The sequence below is a fragment of the Ctenopharyngodon idella genome, chromosome 6 (assembly GCF_019924925.1).
Source record: "Ctenopharyngodon idella isolate HZGC_01 chromosome 6, HZGC01, whole genome shotgun sequence".
NCBI lineage: Eukaryota > Metazoa > Chordata > Actinopteri > Cypriniformes > Xenocyprididae > Ctenopharyngodon > Ctenopharyngodon idella.
The window spans coordinates 6,302,551-6,325,265 of record NC_067225.1 but is presented as its reverse complement, the minus strand read 5'-3'; the positions used below and the strand labels follow the sequence as shown (position 1 = coordinate 6,325,265).

Sequence of the window (22,715 nt, the reverse complement as noted above, 5' to 3'; positions counted from 1 at the left end):
GTTGTTATAACCGTTTTGATTTTTGAGTTGTCGGAAATATCAGTTAATGTTTGCTTTTTCTCATTTAGGGTCATGAACATTAATGCAAAATTTCAACACACTGATATGTTTTGACAAATACACAAAAATTTCTGTTACGTTTGTGATGTTCGTGGGTCAATTTGACCTGCATATTTTAATTTTCTAAGGCAACTGTACAGACCCAAAATAAGATTTTTTTGGTTAAATTTGGTTATGTTGGTTTTTAACTACCCCAGTGAAGGTAAAAATTAGCTTTTTCCCACTTATTTCAATACTGAAAAAAATTTTGTCAGCCACATATAGTAAAAATTAGCTATCATTTCTTTTTTGAATCTGAATTACTATCTAACCTTCATTGTTTTTCTTGAAATGTTGTGACCTTTTCTCATTTAGGGTCATGAACATGCATGCAAAGTTTCAACATGATGATGTGTTGTGAAATGTGCATACAGAAATTTTATATTTTTTATATGATCTTGTTGTTTGTGGGTCAATTTGACCCATATAGACAGCCATTTAAAAGCAACTGTACAGACCCAAAATACAAAACACTTCTGTGTTGTATGTCACAGCTCTTCAACTCTAGTCCTGAAGTGCCAGTGTCTTCCTGAGTTTAACAACTTTTTATTTTCAAAGTTTGTGAAAATAAAACGTTATTGTGAAAATTTTACCTGTTAAAGGTGGGGTATGTTTTTTTTTCAACAACGCTGTTGGACATTGTTGATATTTCAAATCAACCCAAACAAACCCACCCCTCTCTTCATTGCTCCGCCTCCAAAACTCACTCTCCAATCCTAACCACCCTGCTCCAAATCGGGCTCGAACCTCGGCCCGTCCGCTGCTGGCATGCGAGGCGAATGCACTACCAATGACACTAAACACCGCATTCTCTAGGGGTCGTCAGTGGTTTACCTGCACAACGCTCACGATCTAGCCACAGTTACACACGCAATGCGAGAGTGGGTGTCTGTGTATCACAACTGACGCGCAACAAAATGCTTCATGAAAAATAAAGCGCAGTTGATGAACGAACGACAAGGAAGCACAAAAAATGAACGTACAGTACACAAGAGTAAATACAAACAAGAGTTCGTTGTTAGTCGCCAACAGCACAGCAGCTCCAGACAATCAATGACACTCAAACCCAGTTTTACTCACATGAAAAGCGAGTTCAAAGCAGCCTCCGCATCTGTTTTCAGGCCTTCCCGCTTAGCTCTCTCCAGCGCTGGAAAGCTTTTCTAATATTAATGCAGGTCCTAAAGCACTTGCCCAGTCATAAACCTTCATTCCAGCGATATTCTTTTGAGCTCTTTTGTATTGTCTCTCATCATTTCTCTTTCTGCGTTTTTTTGTTTTTTTCAAATCTCCCTCTTGCTCGTTCTGTCTCCACGACCGTCATACGCCCCCTAATGCTGATTGGTTAGACGTTTGTTGTTGGTATCAGCCCGATTAACTTCCAAACAGTGTAGTTGAAATAATGGATACCCCACCTTTAACTGTCTGTCCCACTTTTTTGAGCATAGACTTGAAAATGACTTTTCCAACTTAAATTGTTAATAAAAATCTTGAATACTTCAGAGCACAGACTTAAGTTTGGTATATTTTTAAAGGAAACACTTCACAGATTATTGTAGAAGTAAAAAGAAGTTGTAAAAGTAAAGTTTAAAAAAGTTAAATAAGTTTATGAAATTTTAAAATGTAAATTTTTATATAAAATATATATTTTACAAAACATTCTCAACTCTAAAACTTCAAGAAAATCAAAACTAAATATCTGAACAAGTTCTGTGCCAAATTTTAGGTTAATATAAAAAAAGTCTTACTTTCAGTAAGATTTTTTTTGTGTGCAGTACCAAACTTTTTCACTAGATGACATCCAGACTCCACCGGTGACCATATAAGGACTCTTCGATTTCCATATATAGTTATAGTATATATCTGAACCATATATTTCAATATTTTTAAAAATATTTATTAAGTAGACATCTTATTCAGTTCAGTCTGGGCAGTAATGATAATATTTGATTTGAATTCAATCTCTAATACACATATAACAAACATACGGAAAGAATCAGGGTGTGTTATAGTTTGGCACTACATCACAAATGAAGATTCGATCGCTATTTATCTATAGCTATCATTTCTTTTGAAAATCAGTCACCAAATATGAAAACTAGAATCTGAACGATTTCAAATGCTACATAGTTTGTTACTTTAGGTTTAGACCAAGATATTATTGTTATAAATGTATAATGGCAAGTGTCCCACGGGTGTCGGGGAGGGGCAGCCTTAAAAATAGTGGTTAAAAGCATTTTTATAAATCATAAATTCCTATATTTATTCTTTGTAATGTCTGAAAAGTATTGATATTAAAAGTTAATTATTTGTACTTGATTGTATATTTTTTTCATAGTGTGATTATTGGGGATTTGTATTGAATCCAATTAGGGTCAATTTGGACCCAGACCATACAGGCTCTAACCAGAAATCGAACAGTGTATGAGGGTTAAAGATAACCCAAACTGGCTACTTTTCTAACTGACTGGACTTATGATTCTTACCTGGCGAACAGAGACTCAAAAACTTGAGGATGGACTCTTTTGACTTGGAGCAGCCAAGCAACACACACAGCACCTTACCTCAGAAACTGCATAGCAACACCCTGGCAACAGTCTAGTATGACACCAAATGATGCACACCACAGACAAACACATTTTCCTCAGAATATATATTATTTGCATTATATTTAATTTTGCTTTATTCTTTCATTTACTTCCTACACATAGCATATACTTAGTACAAAAGAAGAGGAATGCACACGCGGGCCTGATTTTCTCCCCAAACCTGCTCAGTGAGTGTCTCACCCACAGCCAGTCAAACCGGAGAGACAGACAGACACTCGCAGCTGGAACATTCATACTGAATCACAGGTGTGTGTGGAGTAGATTGGAGTAGGTTCAACTTTATTTTATTATTGCATTAAATTTACACCCTCGGAATGAGTGGTCGTCTATGGACAGAGGAGCAGTTTAACTGCCCTGTGTGTCTGGATCTGCCAACTGACCCCGTGACCATCCCGTGTGGTCACAGTTACTGCATGGCCTGTATCGCAGATTACTGGGACAATGAAGGCAGGAAAAGCGGCATCTACAGCTGTCCGGAGTGCCGGCAGACCTTCAACCCACGTCCCACTCTCTGCCGGAACACCATGCTGGCCGAAGCCGTGGAGCAGCTCCGCCGCGGGACCCTGAATCCCTCCGGGCGGGAGTCCATCAAAAGCGCCCGGCGCGCGGCAACCTCCGCGTCTGAGCGCGCGCGCACACGGAGCAAAGGGGCTACGAAACAGCTGCCGGCCTCCGTTGTGCCATGTGACCGCTGCCCGGAGCCCAAAGCGGCAGTGAAGACGTGTTTGGTGTGCATGGCATCGTTTTGCGAGACTCACCTGAAACCCCATGACACGCAAGACAAGCTGAAGAGCCACGAGCTTATCGCGCCCACCGGTAACCTGAGTCAGAAGATTTGCCCTGAGCACAAGTACCTGCAGGAGTTCTTCTGCCGCTCGTGTCAGATGTACGTGTGCTGGCTCTGCACCAGTAACCAGCACAAGGGCCACGAGAGCGTGTCCACACAGGCAGAACGCTCTGAGAAGCAGGTGGGAACCACATTCACATCTAAAATAACAAAATAAAATCAACTTGTAAAAGGTTCATAAATGGGAGTCTAAACTTGGTACATCGGTTTTATTCCCATATAAACATTCATCTCACAGCTCAAGCATGCTTGTTTGACGTGCGAGAACCAATGAGGTTCATTCTCGTGTGTTACGCAGCACGTTTGAGCTTCCAAGAACCAATGAGGTTTATTCTCGCGCGGGTTCGGTTGAGCTTCTGTTTATGTTCGCTGATCAAAGTTTATATGTGAATAAAAGCCTAAATTAAATCTGTTCATCATATAAAGTGATCGTGTCTCTTCAGAAACTTTGGACTAACCCGCTCAATTCATATGGATTCGTTTTACGATTTCTTTATGAACTTTTTGAAGCCTCAATGTGGTAGTTGTGTAGCAGTGAACGGGCGAGTAATTAATGACATAATTTTCGGTAACACTTTTCAATAAGGTTTCATTAGTTAATATTAGTTTACTACTTTAGTTAACATGAATCAAGAATCAACAATACTTCTACAGCAATTATTATATAGTTCCATTTATTATATAGTTCCATTACATTAACTAATGTTAACTAATGAAACCTTATTGTAAAGTGTTACCGAATTTTCAGTTTTGGGTGAACTATCCCTTTAATGCACAATACCATATTGGTCATATTGGTTTATAATTTATATTTATAAATCCCCATTATAAAACCACAGTATTTTTGGATGTCAGTATGGTAAATGAATGTGATTATAATTTAGTACCATTGTATATAAAAGTATACAACAAAAGAAAGAAATTTCAGTCCACTTTAGGTGTCAATTGTTTATTGGTCACATTATTGTTTTCAAAAGCTACAATATACAAATATACAGATTACAAGTTGCTTCTCTTATTAAAGCAAATTTCAATTAGATGCACAAATGCCTAGCTTTTTCCATTTTCATGACAACTGCTTTGAGGACATCTTATTTTTGGCATCTGTCATAACGTCAGTGAGCCTGAAAAATGATCATGTACGCAAGGCACTGACATCATTCAGAATAATGCTCTTTCACTGCCACTGTGTAAAAACATGACTCACCTTTAAGTTTTGCATGACGTGCTGTATTTATGTGCTACTCCATATTCATTCCAGTCCACATTCCAGTCTAATCCTTAATCATTGTTGTTGAATTAGAAAGAGCTGGGCACAGTTCTGTCTGAGAACAATCAGAGACTCCAGGACAGAGAGAGAGAACTGAAAGACATGAAAAAAGTCTTAGACACACTCACGGTAACAATATTTATAACACTCCAAAAACAAAACAACATTATATAAGCATATTCTATTGGTTTTATGAATTTCATCACACAGTCTTCAAGGTCTCAGGATCCTCACTGTGTGTGTGTGTGTGTGTGTGTGTGTAAAGCGGTCCTCAGACACGGTGCGGGACGAGGCGGATACGGTCCTGTCTGAGCTCCAGGAGTCAGTGCAGCGGATGCTGGAGTTGCTCCAAGACGTGATGGTCTCCACTGGACAGGAGAAGCTCAGCGAGGCCCAGGACGTGGTGACCAAATTGGAGTCCGAAGTCAAACAGCTGAAGAAAAAAGATGTAGAACTTAAAGAGCTCATCAACTGCCAGGACAATATCTACTTCCTGAAGGTCAGATTATGGTTTAATCCAGTGGACCACAACAATATCTGAAGTTTGTTGGAGCCCTTGGTTGAGGACCACTGGTTTAATCAGTTTTGGGAACATGTGGGGTTTAACAAAACCAATGTTTGAGGGCTTCGTAAAATTCAAAAGACAAAAGGGCCACAGAACTTGTCAAAGAGACGCACATGAATAATCTCTTCATACTGTCTCTGATCCCATCTTCTTGTTCTCGTCTCCACAGACGTATCAGTCTCTGTGCTTTCCACTGGAGGGGGGAGAGCTGGGAGCTGTGACCGTGAACCCTGAAGCCACGTTTGATTCTGTTAGGAGCGTCATTGTCCAGCTCAGGGAGAAAGTGGAGGAGATGTGTGACCAGGAGCTGGACAAGATCAACAAGACAGGTACAAACAAACACTGCACTAATGCTGTCAGATACAGGGTCACTGGAGGGTCATTATTTGTGTTTCTCCTCAGTGTATAACACCACAGCGTTCACAGTGGCAGACCGCAACGGCCAGAAAACAGGAGGCATAATGAAGCGTAAGTGATTTTTTGAGTACACTGCATTTGGTAGCATGTCAACAAAAAAAATAATTTGGTCATATCTGATCATTTTTTCAATTTCAAAGTGGAATGACATGCCAAAGCAACAGTATAAATAACAAAAAATGATGCTAGTCATATGAATAAAAATAATGATAAGAATACAACACAAAATTAATATTCTAAATAAAATGAAATTCTAAAACAAGTAAATTATAATATATATATATATATATATATATATATATATATATAGTATTGTAAGGCCCGCCCAATCGGCCCAACGGCAGTTTCCCACCGGACGGGGAAGGTTTCATGCACGTTCTGTCTTTTCAGTGTGGCAAAGTAGTTTAATTCCAACTAAACTTTTATCTGACTCCATTTTATTATGACCTTAAATTTAGGGTAGAATGCCAATTTATGATTGACCATTTATATGATAATTTATCTAGACATTTGATTATTCTATTTAACTCTTTACTCTTATTGTACTCGTTCATTCGGATTCCTATAATGCTTTGAGTCTCCCACCGGTCGGGCATACGATCTCATACACACAATCTCGTCAGTCTCGGTCATTAGACAGAGGCGATGACTAATATTCTAGAGGCCGTACCCACTTTGCTCATTCTAGAATACGTTTATTTAGTCCCCATAGATCTGAACACACTGAATTAAGGTAAGATTACTTTTAACCAGAGGCCATGACCACTACCATAAAATCAGGCTGACCAATTTAGCTTCCTCTAGTGGTAACTGTACATAATCACACAGTGGTTTACCCACAGACACTTCGTTAGAATAATCTTACCATAATCAGAGGTTGAGGCCCACCCTGTTTAGATTGGTCTAGCAACACTCTGTTGCTCTAAAAGGAAAAACCCATTATTAGCCTACACAGTCTAAGTATACATAACTAATGCCAATGTGTTAGTCAGAGCTCTAAAATATCAGTTGGTGTGCCCCACTGCTCCACCTAAACTGTACTTTAGTCCGTTACTAACCTGAGCGTAGATTTGTGGGGTTATGGACTTAACGTAATCTACTACAGTCAATAATTTCAGAGTAAGTCAGAATAAAATCAAGTAACAATTTATTAGTCAGGTAAATGTATCATGCCAGTTACATAATCAGTTCAAAGATGATCAATACAAAACATCAAATGCTCAGAAATAGAGTACAAGATGAATACCTGACATTAGAAAAATGCACATTGTGGGCTGATCTGATTACAGAATCGCGCCCTGAGCCCTCTGCAACATCTCTTTAAATACTCAGACCAAGACAGAAACTTCTTTCAAATGGAAACATGTGCTAACAATGGGAATTTGCATTAATCAGTAGTTTACACCTTTTGGGGACAGAAAGCCATTTGCATGAAAGACCCTGTGAAGGTGGACGTACCCATTACAGAGAGCAAAATATCTCTAAAATCTTAAAGCCTTTGTAAACTTCTGGTTTACTTCTGTGGCAATGAGACCTTTGTACCAGTCGCACTGAGACATTTCAGATGATACCAAACAAGTATAGCATTGTGTGATAATTTTTCACTTTAAACCATATAGATTTTGGGTGAATTTCAGGTAGAGAGAAGAGATGGGGGAAGAGGTGGTGAAGGAAAGGAAATGTAGATTAAGGCAATACTGAGGTGTCCAGCATCAGTCTTACAGTATCTCACAAAAGTGAGTACACCCCTCACATTTCAGCAACCATTTTATTATATATTCTCAAGGGACAATACTATAGAAATGAAAATTGGATATACTTTAGAGTAGACAATGTGTAGCTTGTATAGCAGTACAGATTTGCTGTCCTCAACATACAGCCATTATTGTCTAAATAACTGGCAACAAAAGTGAGTACACCCTAAGTGAACATGTCAAAACTGTGTCCAAAGTGTCAATATTTTGTGTGATCACCATTGTTATTTAGCACTGCCTTAATCCTCCTGGGCATGGAATTCACCAGAGCTGCACAGGTTCGTGCTGGGATCCTCTTCCACTCCTCCATAGTGACATCACGGAGCTGCTGGATGTTAGACACATGGCGCTTCTCCACCTTCCGCTTGAGGATGCCCCACAGGTGCTCAATAGGGTTCAGGTCTGGAGACATACTTGGCAGCTCCATCACCTTCACCTTCAGCTTCCTCAGCAAGGCAGTTGTCATCTTGGCGTCTCACCTTCTTTGATTCAACTTCTTTGGCCTGTTCCAAGTGGAACCTGTCTTGGAAAACCTCTCTCTATGACCCTCACCACTGTGCTGTAACTCAGTTTCATGGTGTAACCGATCTTCTTATAGCCTAGGCCATCTTTGTGGAGAGCAACAATTCTAATTCTCAAATCCTCAGAGAGTTCTTTGCCATGAGGTGCCATGTTGAACATCCAGTGATCAGTATGAGAGAATTGTACTCAAAGCACCAAATTTTAACTGCTCTAATACAAGATCCACACATTTGTATGGTCCTGTCAAGCAGACAAAAACATGAACATGATGAATAGGACATGTGGCTTTGCATGGTTAAAAGACGTAGAGCTGTTATCACTTAGGGTGTACTCACTTTTGGTGGCAGCTATTTTGACAATAATGGCTGTATGTTGAGTTATTTTCAGAGGACAGTAAATCTATACTGCTATACAAGCAGCACATTGACTACTCTAAAATATATCCAATTTCATTTCTATAGTATTGTCCCTTGAGAAGATATACTAAAATGGTTGCTGAAATGTGAGGGGTGTACTCACTTTTGTGAGATACTGTATAAAACACACAAAATTAATATAAATAATATGATCAAAACAGTGGTTGGTTGAGTCCTAGTTTCTTCTAAAGGTTTCATCTGTCATTTGTCTATAAACCTTCTCAGCTCTTTACCCTGTTTTTGCATCACAGTGTTTTCTGGAAAAGGAACCAAAGCTGCTCGTGCGCAAGGTATGAAAACAATGAATAAAACCAGTGCATTGTTTTTTGTTTTTAGAATTGCTAATGTATGTGGATGTATGTGAATATTTTTTAGGACCCCCACCACTGCCGTCAGTAAGCACACGAGGATCTGGTAAAACTTTTAAGTTCCTAATTTAATTAAAACGTAATTTAATTTAATCCAATATCAGGTGTGCTGTAAGTTATTTTTTTTTTGTTATTCTTTCTTCAGTGAACACGCGTCCACAAGCCGTGAGAAACAGTGAGCCAGGAGGTGAGACTGTTTACTCACAAAGTGATCTAATTCTTTGGCTCTAAAATGAGTTTGTGATATAAAGACAAACCTCTGTCAAGTGTAGTTTTGATTATTGTGTGTTTGATTCCTCAGCAGACACCCGGAGTTTAAATTCAGTAAGAGGGAGGCAGAGAGGAGAAACCAGAGAGCAGGGTGAGTTTTATTGGGTGAATCTCACAAAGATGTACGTCATATCCTAAAACAAATTGTATAGAGTAAATGAAGTCTATTTTTATAATATCAGTGAAGATCATTTTGCATTACATACTTGAAAAACACATTTTCCTCACAGTCTCATTATAATGTGTCCAGATATATATATATATTTTTTTACTTTTGAATGATTCAAATATTAGTGTTATTAATTTAATACATTATTTACTTACTTTAATATTAGAGTATGAAAATGACTGTAATACAGTTTTATATATCACTTCAACATTGATGCAGGGTTCCTACGCAGTTTGGAAAAGTATGGAATTTGATTTGAGTAATTTCCAGGTCAGGAAAAATATGGAAAAAAATAAAACACACAAAGTATGAAAAAATTGTAGCATTGCCAGACTATTTCCCCTATTCAGTTTTCGAATCATTTCTAAAAAAAAATAAATGTATCATATAAGCAGAGTGATTTCATTGCAAAAGGTTAATGATCATTTAGTAATTGTCAAACATGACTGAATTAATTCAAGGCGCATATTTTCAGTACGCAAAACTGTTTGTCTTCTTTACCGTAAGTCAGTCTCTTTTGAACTTCACTAAACGAATGTGCGTGTGCCACTCAAACCAGCAACAGATAAAGGAATTAATGATCATTTAATTCAGACTGTACTGAATGTTTAATTCAGACTGTACTTTGCTGTTTGGTGATCATGCAACATCAAATCACATTTACAGTATCAAATTGATGTGTCAGAGGTGAATATATGCAGGTTATAAAGCGTTTTAGGTTTCTTCTCATTATGTAAGTGCATAATATCACTTCAAGAAAACCAATGAAAATACAAAAAAACGATTTACAGGTGATTGTACTATATACCAAATATAATGCTGTATTTGTATTAAACATGGTCTGAAAAATCTACAGAGACGTTTGGAAATTTGAGTAGGAACCCTGTATGTGCCATGATCTTCATATTGAAAAATAATTTAAATACTTTATACATACTTTACAGTTTAAATACTTTATAAATGTAAACATTATAGATGTAAATATAGGAAAAAATATAGGAGAACATGTCATAAAAATATCACAAAGCAAAAACTCTAAATGGGCCTAGAAATAGGCTACAAATGTAATTTCTTCTTTTTTTCATCTGATTCTAGAGTGAAAAATGACTTCGACATATCCTGCCATTTACCCTAGTGTTAATTTATGTTATTGTTCATTTTGTGTGTTTTATCAATATCATTTTAGTCATGATTCTGTTATCTCTGTGTAGAAAGAGAAAATCAGACCTCTCAAAGACGTCAAAGCACACAGAGCAGAAGCACACGTGATGAAGAACAAGGTGAAATGACACCTACAAACACATTCTAACCAGCACAGTTATTTAGGTTTAAATGAAAGGTTTTCAATGTTGTCTCAGACCTCACTTTATATACACTGCATTTTTGCTAAACTGAGTTTTACTTTTAATTCTCAGCGGATCGCTGGAGCTTGAGTTCAATCAGACCGAGAATGAGGAGAGAGGACAAAGAGCAAGGTGACGTTTGATTCAGGTCTGATTATTGACATTTAACAGACTTCTTTATGAATAGCATGTTTGTGTCTGTTTTACTTCTTAACAGTCAATGGAGAAAGTCAGAATCTCTCACAGCAAAGATCAAACGCTGCGGACAGACAGCAGCCGGCCAGACAATGTGAGTAACATCAGTTCAGACCAACACACGCTCTGCCTGGAATAAAATGTTGTGATTTGATTTTATTCTTAAATTTCCTCATTCTGTTCTTCATCAGCGGACAGATGGAGTCTGAGCTCTCTCTTACCCAGAAACAGGAAGAAGAGACAGGACACAGGTGAGCTCAAGAATACACACGTTTACTTGTCAGTCTAAATGATGACATATGATGGATTTCTATTGCTTTTATATAAAGCTAACTAACTTCCGGGGACAAATGTGTACCCTAAATATACTCACATAAACCCACACACAAAGAAACCAAGCTAAGGCTTGTCAAGAAATTTTTACTGGTCATACTGGTTTGTCTAACATCCAGGTAAACGCCTGTATTTCCTGCTCATAAAGTCTCATGTGAACTGTGTTCAAAAAATGGAAAGCAAAACATTTCCACTAAATTTAGATTTTACAAACCTTTTAAATAAAAAAATGCTTCTTGCCATCAATCATCATTACATCATTAAATTATTTAATGAAACATGATTATATGTCACATTTCTACCACTCACAGTGAAAGAGGCCACACCTACTATACAGGAGGCGGAGTCAGTGAGACATCGTAGCCCCACCTCTGCCAGTGTCTGTAAGTCAATCAGTGTACACAGATGTTTAAAGAATAGGAGAAATGTTTCCTGAGCATCAAATCAGTATATTAGAATGATTTCTGAAGGATCATGTGACACTGAATACTGGAGTAATGATGCTGAAAATTCAGATTTGATCACAGGAATAAATTACATTTTACAATATATTCACATAGAAAACAGTTATTTTAAATTGTAATAACATTTCAGAATTTTACAGTTTTACTGTATTTTTGATCAAATAAATGCTGCCTTGCTGAGCAGAAGAGACTTCTTTCAACAAAATACATTTAAAAATCCTACTGACCCACACATTTGCCTTTGTCAAATTAGCATTAAAAAGAGAAAATTATTGTAATTGTTATATTATCAATTGTATCAATTATGGTTGACTGTATCTCTGTTTTCTCTGTAGGGGGAGAGCCAACAGAAGGTAATGATTGAAGTTTTTTTTGGTTGTAGCTTTTCCTATTCAATCATGGTGAGGTTAGTTAAATTAATTTCATGGAGGAGAAAAATTCTTACTTTGTTTCTGTCTTTCTCTCTGTGCAGTGAATCCAGCTCTGTTCCTGGACTCACCTACTGACAATCCCTTCATCAATCCTGCTTTTCCCACATGTCAGCAGTTGCAACGTTATCTTTTACACTATAAACATAACATGATGAGACAGACAGACAGACACAGACAGACAGACAGAGGGACAGACAGACAGATAGAAAGAGAGACAGATAGACAGACAGACAGATAGATACAGTATATAGATAGACAGACAGACAGATAGATACAGTAGCTAGATAGACAGACAGATTGATTATAGATAGATAGATAGATAGATAGATAGATAGATAGATAGATAGATAGAACAACAGACAGACAGACAGATAGACAGACAGACAGATTGAATTTCTTTTTAACAAAAATATAAAATATATATATATATTTTTTTTTTAAATATTTGAATGATCATATTTTTTACAGCTTGTTGGTTGTCTCATTCTTTCTTTACAGTGAGAGAAATTAACATTGACAGCATTCAGGCCCCAGAGCCCAGGACCAGAGAAGAGTTCCTGCAATGTAAGTTTATTCCTCATTCACAGATCATGACATCCAACGTCTGATCTTCTATTATCATCTATTAGCTTCTTTTCATTCTTCTTCAGGCTCACTTTATCATCCGTTTCTCTCTCTGTCTCCATTAGATGCTTGTGATTTGACCCTGGATCCAAACACAGCCCATCGGCGCTTGGTCCTGTCTGATGGAGACACCGTAGCCACCCTTCAGCAGACGTCTCAGCCGTACCCTGACCTCCCTCAGCGCTTCGATGGCTGGACACAGGTGCTCTGTCTCCAGCCCCTCTCCTCCGACCGCTGCTACTGGGAGGTGGAGTGGAGGGGGCGTGGCTCCTCTCTGGGTGTGGTCAGCGGCTCCATGCCCCGCAAGGGAGCGGATTCAGGGGCGGGGCTTGGGTATAACAGCCAGTCATGGAGCTTGGAGCTGTCAGACATGTGCTGTGCAGCCATGCATGCCAATCAGAAGGTGGAGATCCCTGTGACCTACAGTCCCCGTGTAGGGGTGTTTCTGGACAGGCCCGCAGGGACTCTGACTTTCTATAGCGTGGATGATGGGTTGGTTCCTCTCCACACCTTTCAAGGGTCATTTCCACCACCGCTGTATGCTGCGTTCGGGGTGGGCTGTGGGGTCGGTGTGGGGCTAGATTTTGCTATGGGGCAGTTCAGCTCCACGTCAGACAGCATTAAAATCTGTCCCTTGTGAATGGAGTGAATCTCACAAAAAACACATCCAGGTCATATTTCACCGCAAAATCAAAAGAAAAAAAAAATTTGCATAAAGAACTTTAAAGGGTTAGTTTACTCAAAAATGAAAATTCAGTCATTTATTACTCACCCTCATGTCGTTCCACACCCGTAAGACCTTCGTTCATCTTCGGAACACAAATTAAGATATTTTTGATGAAATCCGAGAGCATTTTTTTTTATCCCCCATAGACAGCAATTTAACCACCACTTTCAAGGTCCAGAAAGATACTAAAGACATTGTTAAAATAGTCCATGTGACTACAGTGGTTCAACCTTAATTGTACAGCATCGAGAATACTTTTTGTGCGCAAAAATTAAACAAAAATAACGACTTTATTTAGCCATCAGAACGCCGGCTCATTATTGGTCGGCTCCTGCGTCAGCATCACATGCATGCGTCATGCTGCTCAAGTGAACAGCATTGACCAATACTGAGTCGGAGTTCTGATGTAGAACCTGGAAATGCTGGACGTAAACAATGTCCCGTCGCTAACAAACAAATTCGTAAACAAATTCCCGTCGCTTCATAAAATTAAGGTTGAACCACTGCAGTCACATGGACTATTTTAACAATGTCTTTAGTACCTTTCTGGACCTTGAAAGTGGTGGTTAAATTGCTGTCTTTGGGGGATAAAAAAAAAAAAAAAAAACCCTCTCGGATTTCATCAAAAATATCTTAATTTGTGTTCTGAACAACATGAGGGAATTTTTATTTTTGGGTGAACTAACCCTTTAAGTCTATTGGAAAGACAGTTATTTTTCATTAAAGTTAAGCACATTTCACCTCCAAATTCACATTACCATAATGCTTCTAGTTCAGTTTTTGTTTGTAATTCTCATACAGTTATTCTGCAATAAAGCAATGATAATCATACTGTCAATACTATTTTTTTTTTTTTTTTTTTTTAAATCTGCAATAATAATAAAAATCGTATTTCTTTAATGTGAATAAAATATTGTGTGAAATTTTTTTGATGGTAATGAGAATTTGTACATAATTTTGATTAATTGTCATAAAAATAAATGTCACAATGCAAAGATGGTAGAAAAAAAAAAAAAAAAGATTAATTTTAAACCTTTTTTTTTTTTTTGGCATTTTTGCCTTCTTGATAGGACAGTGTATTTTTGACAGAGAGAGAGAGAGGGAGAGAGAGAGAGAGAGAGAAAAAAAACAACCTCGGAACGCCCGAAGTGCAACAGCGCCATATGTCGGCACGCTGCCCACGAGGCTATCGGTGCCTACACTTAATTTTAAATCTGCAAAAATAAAAACATTTAATTTACATCACAGTAATAAGATTTTTTTTTTGCATTATTCAAATTAGAATTGGGCTGTAACTTTGCTTGATTGTCAAAAATGTCCAAATGCAAAAATGGTACTAAAGAAATTCTTTTGGATGTGTTTTCCCACCGTTTTTTTTTTTTTTTTAAATCAAGATTGTATGTTTATGGCAAATAATTACTAATATAATTACTAAAATACATTAAAACTAATGTAATTGATGCATAATTTAATAAGGGAAATGAATCATACTGTCACTACTATGTACTTAAAATGTTGTAAACATAAAATGAACATTAATAAAAAGCAAATTTTTAGCTTCTGTGTACAGTTATCAAACTCCTTAGGATGAAATGTCAGGGACACCAAAGTTGATTTTGTTTGTTTTATTATAAAAAAAACCCAACATAATGATGCTGATACAGGGTTCTGACAGCTAAACACATAGGAAAACACACCAAGGCTGTGGTTACTAGGTCAATAGCACAAAAGTAATCACTTGGTGCTTGATGTCACAACATCTTCAAGCATTAACCTTCGACCTGAATGGCAGCAGAGAGCTTGATGACATCAACAGCAGGATGTAAATAAGGACACTTTTGATACTTAAATCAAATCATGCGTTTAGTACCATACACTTCAGCTCGGATTAGAGATAAAGCTAGTGATGTATATATGCTGCAAGCATGCTGGTATTAGTCTGAAGAAGTTGTATGATGTGATCCGAAACGGAAGTTTAGTTTGAATCACATTTAGTTTTTGTTCACTGGCATGGCTGAAAAATGTCTCACCTCTAAGAGTTTCTGAAGCAAACCGATGGTTTTCCCTGTGCTGTCATTGTGTTTACTACAAAGCACAAATGGTCAGTTTACCAAAAACACAAAAACACAAGTTTTAGCTTATAAAAATGACAATTCAGGCAAAAAAGACTAATTTTGGTTCAAACCCAAAAAGGCCTTTAAATCTTGAGTCCCTTCTCAAACTCCACCAAAAATACGAAATCTAATAACCTCATTCCTAACTGAATGGTTAGTAAATCATATTAGCCATCTCTCAGGATAAATATACTAACATACTATAGTTTTACCTTATTGTTAGATAACACATGTAATGTCTATTTACTAAAAACACAATTCTAATATGTTAAAATGAAAAGTGCATAATGAGAAAAGAAGTGAGGATGACAAGGAAGCACAATTGGAATTCATTCAGGGGTCAAAGGTCATGGGCAAGGTGTCAAGACCATGTGGTAGACATCTCTAGGGCTACTTTAGAAAGGTTTTTGTATTCGCTAAAAATAAAATTTGCATGTTTTATATTTAAGGGATGTAAATGCAAAACAGAATGACAATAGAATATAATAATAAAATTTATCCTAGTCCAAGAATAATTCACGTTTCAGTCGCATTTTCATCTTAAACCAAAATTAACCCACTACAGAGTATAATCTGCAGTGATGCTTTCCAAGTGTACATATGAACAGATAACTCCTTTCCCTTAAATACACAGTCCCTGAATATTATTTTAAATAATACACCGTTTAGAATAGGGTTACATGTAGCAGAGTAGGGCAGAACAAATGCCTGTACAAAACTCAAATGTCTTGAGCAATCCAGATGTGCTCTTTTGTGACAAACTTCCCCAATAACCAATTAATTCAGTGCAAAGTAATAAGAGAAGCTTATGTCCATATACACTATAATACTGAGGGAAGCAAAATCTTGGTTAGACCTTCCACCTACACCTGTAATGATGCAAAAATACCAGCAGGTAGATGTTCTACTAAATGTCTAAGAGGCTTCAGCTATATATAAAGCAGGATAGACTGGAAACTCTCAGGAACTGCTGAATGAATCAAGACAAACTCCTAAAATGAGGCTGTGGAGATGCAACCATTAATTTCACTTCCATATTTCATTCTTGTTTGTGTTCATCACCTCAATCTCTTTTATATGATTCACTAGGATGAATCAAAGTGACAGAAAATTCTAAATAAACCTACAGAAACCTTCATATTCCCAGTACTTTATAGCATTCCTTTAAACTTCCTTCCTTCCATCCAACATTCAACATCCTTCTACACGTACATATTCCTTCCTGCTCTATCCGACACCCCACAACTCCACAGCCTCATGAGTTAATGGACAGAAAATAAGTGCAATGAAATGTTAATGAGAGTAAATAAGGATAAAGGGGCAAAGATGAACAATAAAAGGAAAAAAGACAGGAAATTCAGGGGAAAAACAGTATTAAAAGTCTGTATTTCCTCTTGAGTGCTATGATAAGGCCTTTAAAATCTTCATTTTAACATAAACATGGCTACAAGACACTTTCCCTTCATTTTTTTGTGCTTTAAAAACAACCTTATATGTCTTTCAGCTTCTTTTTGACTGTTTACGGGTGGCAGGAAGGGGAACAGATGGTTTTGATGGCATCAACTCTCCTACTGGTCTGAGACCACACCCACATCCTTATGAATTATGCAGGTGGGGTGGGGCCTGAGAAAGGGAGGCGTGTCTACGTGTGCGGCGCGGTTCGTTTAGGTTCCCCCATGGTGGAGTGGGAAGGGCCAAGGAAGTAGGGTGAGGGGGCGGGACAGGAAAGGACGGACTGGAGACGGATGCGCTACGGCGGCCAACCATAACAGGCAGACTTTGATTTCGCCTGAGCCCGTCCAATAAGCTGCCGCCTCCTGTTGCTAGGAAGGTGGCAGATTCCTGTGGATGGGCACCATCGGCATCCGACCCTTGGAGCACTTTTTTATCCAAGCCTAGCTTGCGAAGTTGCTCCACGAGCTTGACGCCGTGGCAGTCTGGTTTGGTTGACTGCCCTTGAGGGGATTGTTCAGGGCTGAGGAGATCGGGTCGGGAGGCACGACCGAGTTTCAGCCCATAAACGTCTTGCAGGAAGAGCTCAGCGGGACGGGATGCCAGGAAGTTGTCCGAAGAGGTGGATCGGGAGTCGAAGGGCACAGGGGAGGGGCATGGGGAATGGGAGGGGGAGTTTGGAGGAGTGCTGGGAAGAAGACGTAGAGAAAGAGGCTTTTTAGGTGCCACCACAGCAGCGGGACCCTGAGCAGAGATGCCTTTCTCCAGCAGGAGCTTGGCGAGACCACCAGGGGGTGCAGCAGGGCGGCGAACCGGGAAAGAATCACCCAGACTCAACCTGCAGGGTGTGACTGGAGTACTGGGACCGGTCCGGAGAGAACTCGGGGTGTTGACGCTGACAGAAGGACTACAGGCAGAGCTAATGAACAAAAAACACAGGAATACAGATCAACCACATCCATCAATGCGTCCATAAAATATTATTGATTAGAAAAAATGTATATTGTGTGTATATATATATATAAAAACACACTGATTCGGCTGTAGGTATGAGGCCGCAGGCCTAATATGCTGTTATTTGTGCTTTTATTTTATTTAGTTAATACTTTTTTTATTCAGCAAGGATGCATTGAATTGATCAAAAGTGGCAGTAAAGACATTTATAGTGTTACAAAAGCTTTCAATTTCAGATAAATTCTGTTCTTTTGAACTTTCTATTCATCAAAGAATCCTGAAAAAAAAAAAAAAAAATTGCACACAACTGTCAACATTGATAATGATAATAAATGTTTCTTGAGCAGCAAATCAGCATGTTAGAATGATTTCTGAAGGATCATGTGACACTAAAGACGAGTAATGATACTGAAAATTCAGTTTTGATCACAGGAATAAATTTCATTTTACTACTTTTTTTTAAAGGCCCACTGAAGAGTGTTGGAATGCACAGCATTATTCAATGTGTTGACGTAATTTCAACTGAAACAGAAGGACAGGGCGATGTATCAAACAGCCCTGCCCCTTTTTAAAATAGCCAATAGCGTTTCGTTTATGTTACAGCTCGCCAGAGCCGTTAGACTCTGTAAAACCTTTTTTTCCTTCTAATCTCTAACCGTTTCTCCTCATAATGTCCTTTCTATCGCTTATATACAGCATTCTGTACAGAATTCAAATGGGTCAGATACCTTTTGTGGCTCTCGTGTCTCTGGACTGGAGCAGACAGCTCGCGTTGCGGCGGTTCATGTGACACTAACGCGAAAACGGACTTCATTCACGTCAAAGGAAAGCATATTTACACTGAATCGTTCCCTATTCTCTATATAGTGCACTATGTGCCATTCACCATGTAAAAACTAGTAAATGCGTGAGCAAATGACCGATTTCAGCCGAGGCTTCAGCGTCTGTAAGAGTGTAGGAGGAGGCGGGACTTCAGATTCTACAGAGCATTTGATTGGACTGAAGATTTGACGAGAAACTGAAGCGTGATGTGATGTCATGAAAATCCGTGATCCATTTTAGTGGAAGTGAGAGACTGTAAGTTTTGAATGCTTATATTTCCTAAATGCGAATTTTGTCATTGTTTTGGAGCACACTAGCTTATTCATAACCTTAAGGCTGACATATTCATACTAAAAGCTAAAAAACATAAATTTTGATTTCAGGGGGAATAGAAAAAAAATGTCACAATATTATTTTGATCAAATAAATGCAGCCTTGGTGAGCAGAAGAGACTTCTGATTAAAAAAACAAAAAAAACAAAAACCTTTTGAACAGCAAAAATAATAACAGCTGTTCTTCCACCTTTGAACTACTTCGTTTATTAGGGGTGGTAGATGTCTTACCTGGGTGTAACCTGTGTGCTGTCACTAGGATGCAGGATCCGGCAAGTAGTGAAGGTGTACGTGGAAAAAGTGGAGCTCTGATATTTCCCAGGATTTACAGCTAAACAAACAAAAATTGATCAACAAACATGCATTATTATTCAGGAACTGAACAAATGGTGGTTGCAGTGACAGCCGTTTACCTGTAGAGGGCACTTTAGAGCAGACATTCAGGTCAAACTGGGGAACTGCTGATCCTGAGATTCCAGAACTAACTGCAGGAGCAGCAGTCAGGTTAACTGCTGTTGCTAAGGAGACAGCCATTGCTATGGGTACAGGGGAATTCCTGAGGGATGCAGGAAGGGGCGGGACATTAGTTGTGCTTTGGACAGGCCTCCTCTCCATCTTCTCTTCCGGAGTGGACGATGACCGCACGTGAAATGTGATTCCGTCCTCCTCCTCCTCCTCCTCCTCCTCCACATCTTCTTCTTTTGTTTTTCTGGCCTGTGGCTCCTCCTCTTTTCTCTTATGTTCCCATGCTAGTTTCTCCTGGTCTTCATCTTCTTCAAGGTCATTCAGGTGATAAACACTGTCCTGAGGGAGAGGGCGGAAGCCTTTGGTAACTACACCTGGATGGGGGTCTAGAATAGTGGCCAGGTGGGGTTTAGCAAGCTGCTGCCAATGATGAAGAGTCAGAGAACCTGTAGATCAAGACAACAGGAACAAACATTCAAAAAAAAAAGAAAAAAAAAAGATTGCTAACGCTTTACAATAATGTACAATTTGTTAACAGTAAGAATCATGAACAAACAATGATCAATACTGACAAGGAATTTATTAAACTACTTTAAATATTTATTTCTACATATGCACTTCCATTCAAAAGTTTGGGGTCACTAGGAAATTAAAGGCACACTATGTAGTTTTCGCCTCTAGAGGGCGCTTATTCAAAACAAAGGCGTAGCTTGACACCATGAATTCGAGGAATCATGGAAGGTATTAGCTGCGTCTGAAATCAAGTGCTGTTGACTAGGTACTACATTTGAATTTAAATTTACTTCACAATCGTTGAAAAAAGTATGTTCTATATAGTACGAATGCGTGTAGTATGAATGAATTTGGACGTACTACATCCATCATGTTGTTACGATCTCATGACCTACCAGCGTCAGTTACGTCCTTTCAACTCCATTCACAAATCCTCTCCTGTGGCCTCATGGGATAGTAAAGTGTCCATCGTATGCGCACTTCAGAATCTCGCCCGAAGTAGTAAGTCATCCGGGTACTTTTCGCCTACTATTTTTTGAATACTATGAATTCGGACATACTTCTCTGTTCACATACTGTTTTTCACATACTATATAGTAGAGAAGTATTCGATTTCGGATGCAGCGTGTGTCTTAACGTACAGCTGGTGGAAAAGAATCCGACGAGACTCTGGCAGAAATCATATTCATGAATGAGCTAATGTATTTAAGATTTATTAACATTACTGTAGTATGATGCAGGGTGTGGCTGAAAAGTGTTTGTTAATGAGAGACGTGCGCGACACACGGCTCGAGAGCAGTGGAGCTTTTATTAAGTATTCTCGTCGCTTCATAACATTAAGGTTGAACCACTGTAGTCACATGAACTATTTTAACGATCTTTACAACATTCCTGGACCGCAAAAGGTACAATGACGTTGCTGCCTATGTGTGGGTCAGAAACCCTTGGATTTCATCAAAAATATCTTAATTTGTGTTCCAAAGATGAAGACCTTACAGGTTTGGAATGACATGAGGGTGAGTAATTAATGACAGAATTTTCATTTTTGGGTGAACAAACCCTTTAACTGATTGTTTATTCCCTTATAAACAATCAACTAAGAAGTACATGCCGAAAGTTACAATTTCTGAAAAACCTGGCTGTTTTTCTGAGACACTATCCTATACTCACCTTCCATTGGTTTAACAATCTGCAGTTTTTCAGGGAGAAATGTCTTGAAACAGCTGGAGGAAAAGGAGAATTCTGACAGGTTGGTGAAAGAAGAGACGGTGCTTCCCATTGGTGAACTGCAGCCGCTACCACCCCCATCCGACTCTGCAGCCGCCAACTCCTGCAGCTTCCGGTCTCTCTCTGCCTGGAAGAACTGTCGCTCGCACAGGAAATTCTGCCTCCGCAGGGAGAGGCGATTTAGGGCTGATGTAAGGTCATTTCCTCCGGGACAGCCGGGCTGACCTAGACGGGAGTTCTCTCTACAGCGCACACAGACGTGTGTCAGAAACACACAAAAGCATTGTGGGTATAAATATATTCTCCAGTCACACTCACTTGGTGACATCCACATCTATGGCTCCTTCCTCTGTGTTGGGTGTGTGTGATAGATAGGGCACTGGTGTCATGACCACGCCGCTGCGGGCGGAGCCAGGGATTGGAGGCACTGCGGCAGCCGCTCTCATCACAGCCTGATTAACAGACCGTACCGTCTGGAACACACGCTTATGGGTCGACCTTCAAAGACAGAGCAGACGGGGTCAAAGGTCAGTACTGTTGAAGGACCAAATGGCTATAGAAACGTGACTGTGTGCTTAAGGGAGAATGGTGAGTGTCACCTCTGGTACTGAAATGTGATTTCTTCTTCTACACTCAACTCTCTCCTCATAGTACCTTCAATCTCAGCTGCCAATGAATCCTGATGGGAAAAAAGCAAGGATTATATACCTATTGAAGGGATAGATCACTCAAACCTGAAAATTCTGTCATTAATTACTCACCCTCATGTCGTTCCAAACCCGTAAGACTTTCGTTCATCTTCGGAACACAAATGAAGATATTTCTGATGAAATCTGTGAGATTTCTGTCCCTTCAAAAGCTCATCTGAACCTGAATAAGCACGAAAGCAAACCTCTTGCGGAAGCTCAAACGTACTGCGTAACACACGAGAATGAACCTCATTGGTTATGCAGCACATTTGAGCTTCTGCAAGAGGTTTGTTCTCGTGCGTCAATCAGTTTCAGATGAGCTTTTGTTTATGTTCGCTGATCAATGTTTATATGTGAGTAAAAGCCTCAATTAAATCTGTTCATCATATAACGTGATCGAGTCTCTTCAGAAAATTTGGACTAACCCACTCAATTCATACGGATTAGTTTTCCGATCTCTTTATGACAGAAAGCTCTCAGATTTCATCAAAAAGATCTTCAATTGTGCTCCGAAGATGAACAAAAGTCTTGCAGGTTTGGAACGACACGAGGGCGAGTAATTGATGACATAATTTTCATTTTTGGGTGAACTATTCCTTTAACCCAAAGCAAAGAGACAGAGTCAATAAAAAAAATGAATAAAAAAAATAAAAAAATGAAATGAAACGCAATGAAAAACTAAAACTAAATGAAATGAGATAAATAAAATAAAATAAAAACTAAACAA

The 22,715-nt window shown here is 38.8% G+C and overlaps 2 protein-coding genes across 6 annotated transcripts in view; one reads left to right on the top strand and one right to left on the bottom strand.

Moving 5' to 3' along the window:
- The first annotated feature begins 2,785 nt into the window (after positions 1-2,785).
- trim25l (tripartite motif containing 25, like) lies at positions 2,786-13,599 on the top strand. Its single transcript, XM_051896709.1, has 18 exons — positions 2,786-3,673; positions 4,856-4,951; positions 5,088-5,321; positions 5,557-5,716; positions 5,790-5,855; positions 8,748-8,786; positions 8,872-8,910; positions 9,010-9,051; positions 9,166-9,225; positions 10,515-10,583; positions 10,719-10,778; positions 10,864-10,935; positions 11,033-11,092; positions 11,486-11,557; positions 11,974-11,991; positions 12,111-12,176; positions 12,568-12,633; positions 12,759-13,599. The coding sequence occupies exons 1-18, from the start codon at positions 3,020-3,022 to the stop codon at positions 13,331-13,333; spliced, it is 2,448 nt and encodes an 815-aa protein (XP_051752669.1). The 5' UTR covers positions 2,786-3,019; the 3' UTR covers positions 13,334-13,599.
- A 1,431-nt stretch (positions 13,600-15,030) lies between these two features.
- trak2 (trafficking protein, kinesin binding 2) overlaps positions 15,031-22,715 on the bottom strand; it is a 29,348-nt gene continuing 21,663 nt past the window's right edge. For all 5 annotated transcript variants that reach the window (XM_051896703.1, XM_051896704.1, XM_051896705.1 and 2 more), the window contains 6 exons: positions 21,899-21,978; positions 21,618-21,797; positions 21,243-21,541; positions 19,508-20,005; positions 19,326-19,425; positions 15,031-17,905 (listed from right to left, as the gene is read on the bottom strand). In XM_051896703.1, the coding sequence (XP_051752663.1) occupies positions 17,131-17,905; positions 19,326-19,425; positions 19,508-20,005; positions 21,243-21,541; positions 21,618-21,797; positions 21,899-21,978 (1,932 nt within the window). In that variant the 3' untranslated portion in view covers positions 15,031-17,130. The remainder of the gene's footprint in view (positions 17,906-19,325; positions 19,426-19,507; positions 20,006-21,242; positions 21,542-21,617; positions 21,798-21,898; positions 21,979-22,715) is intronic.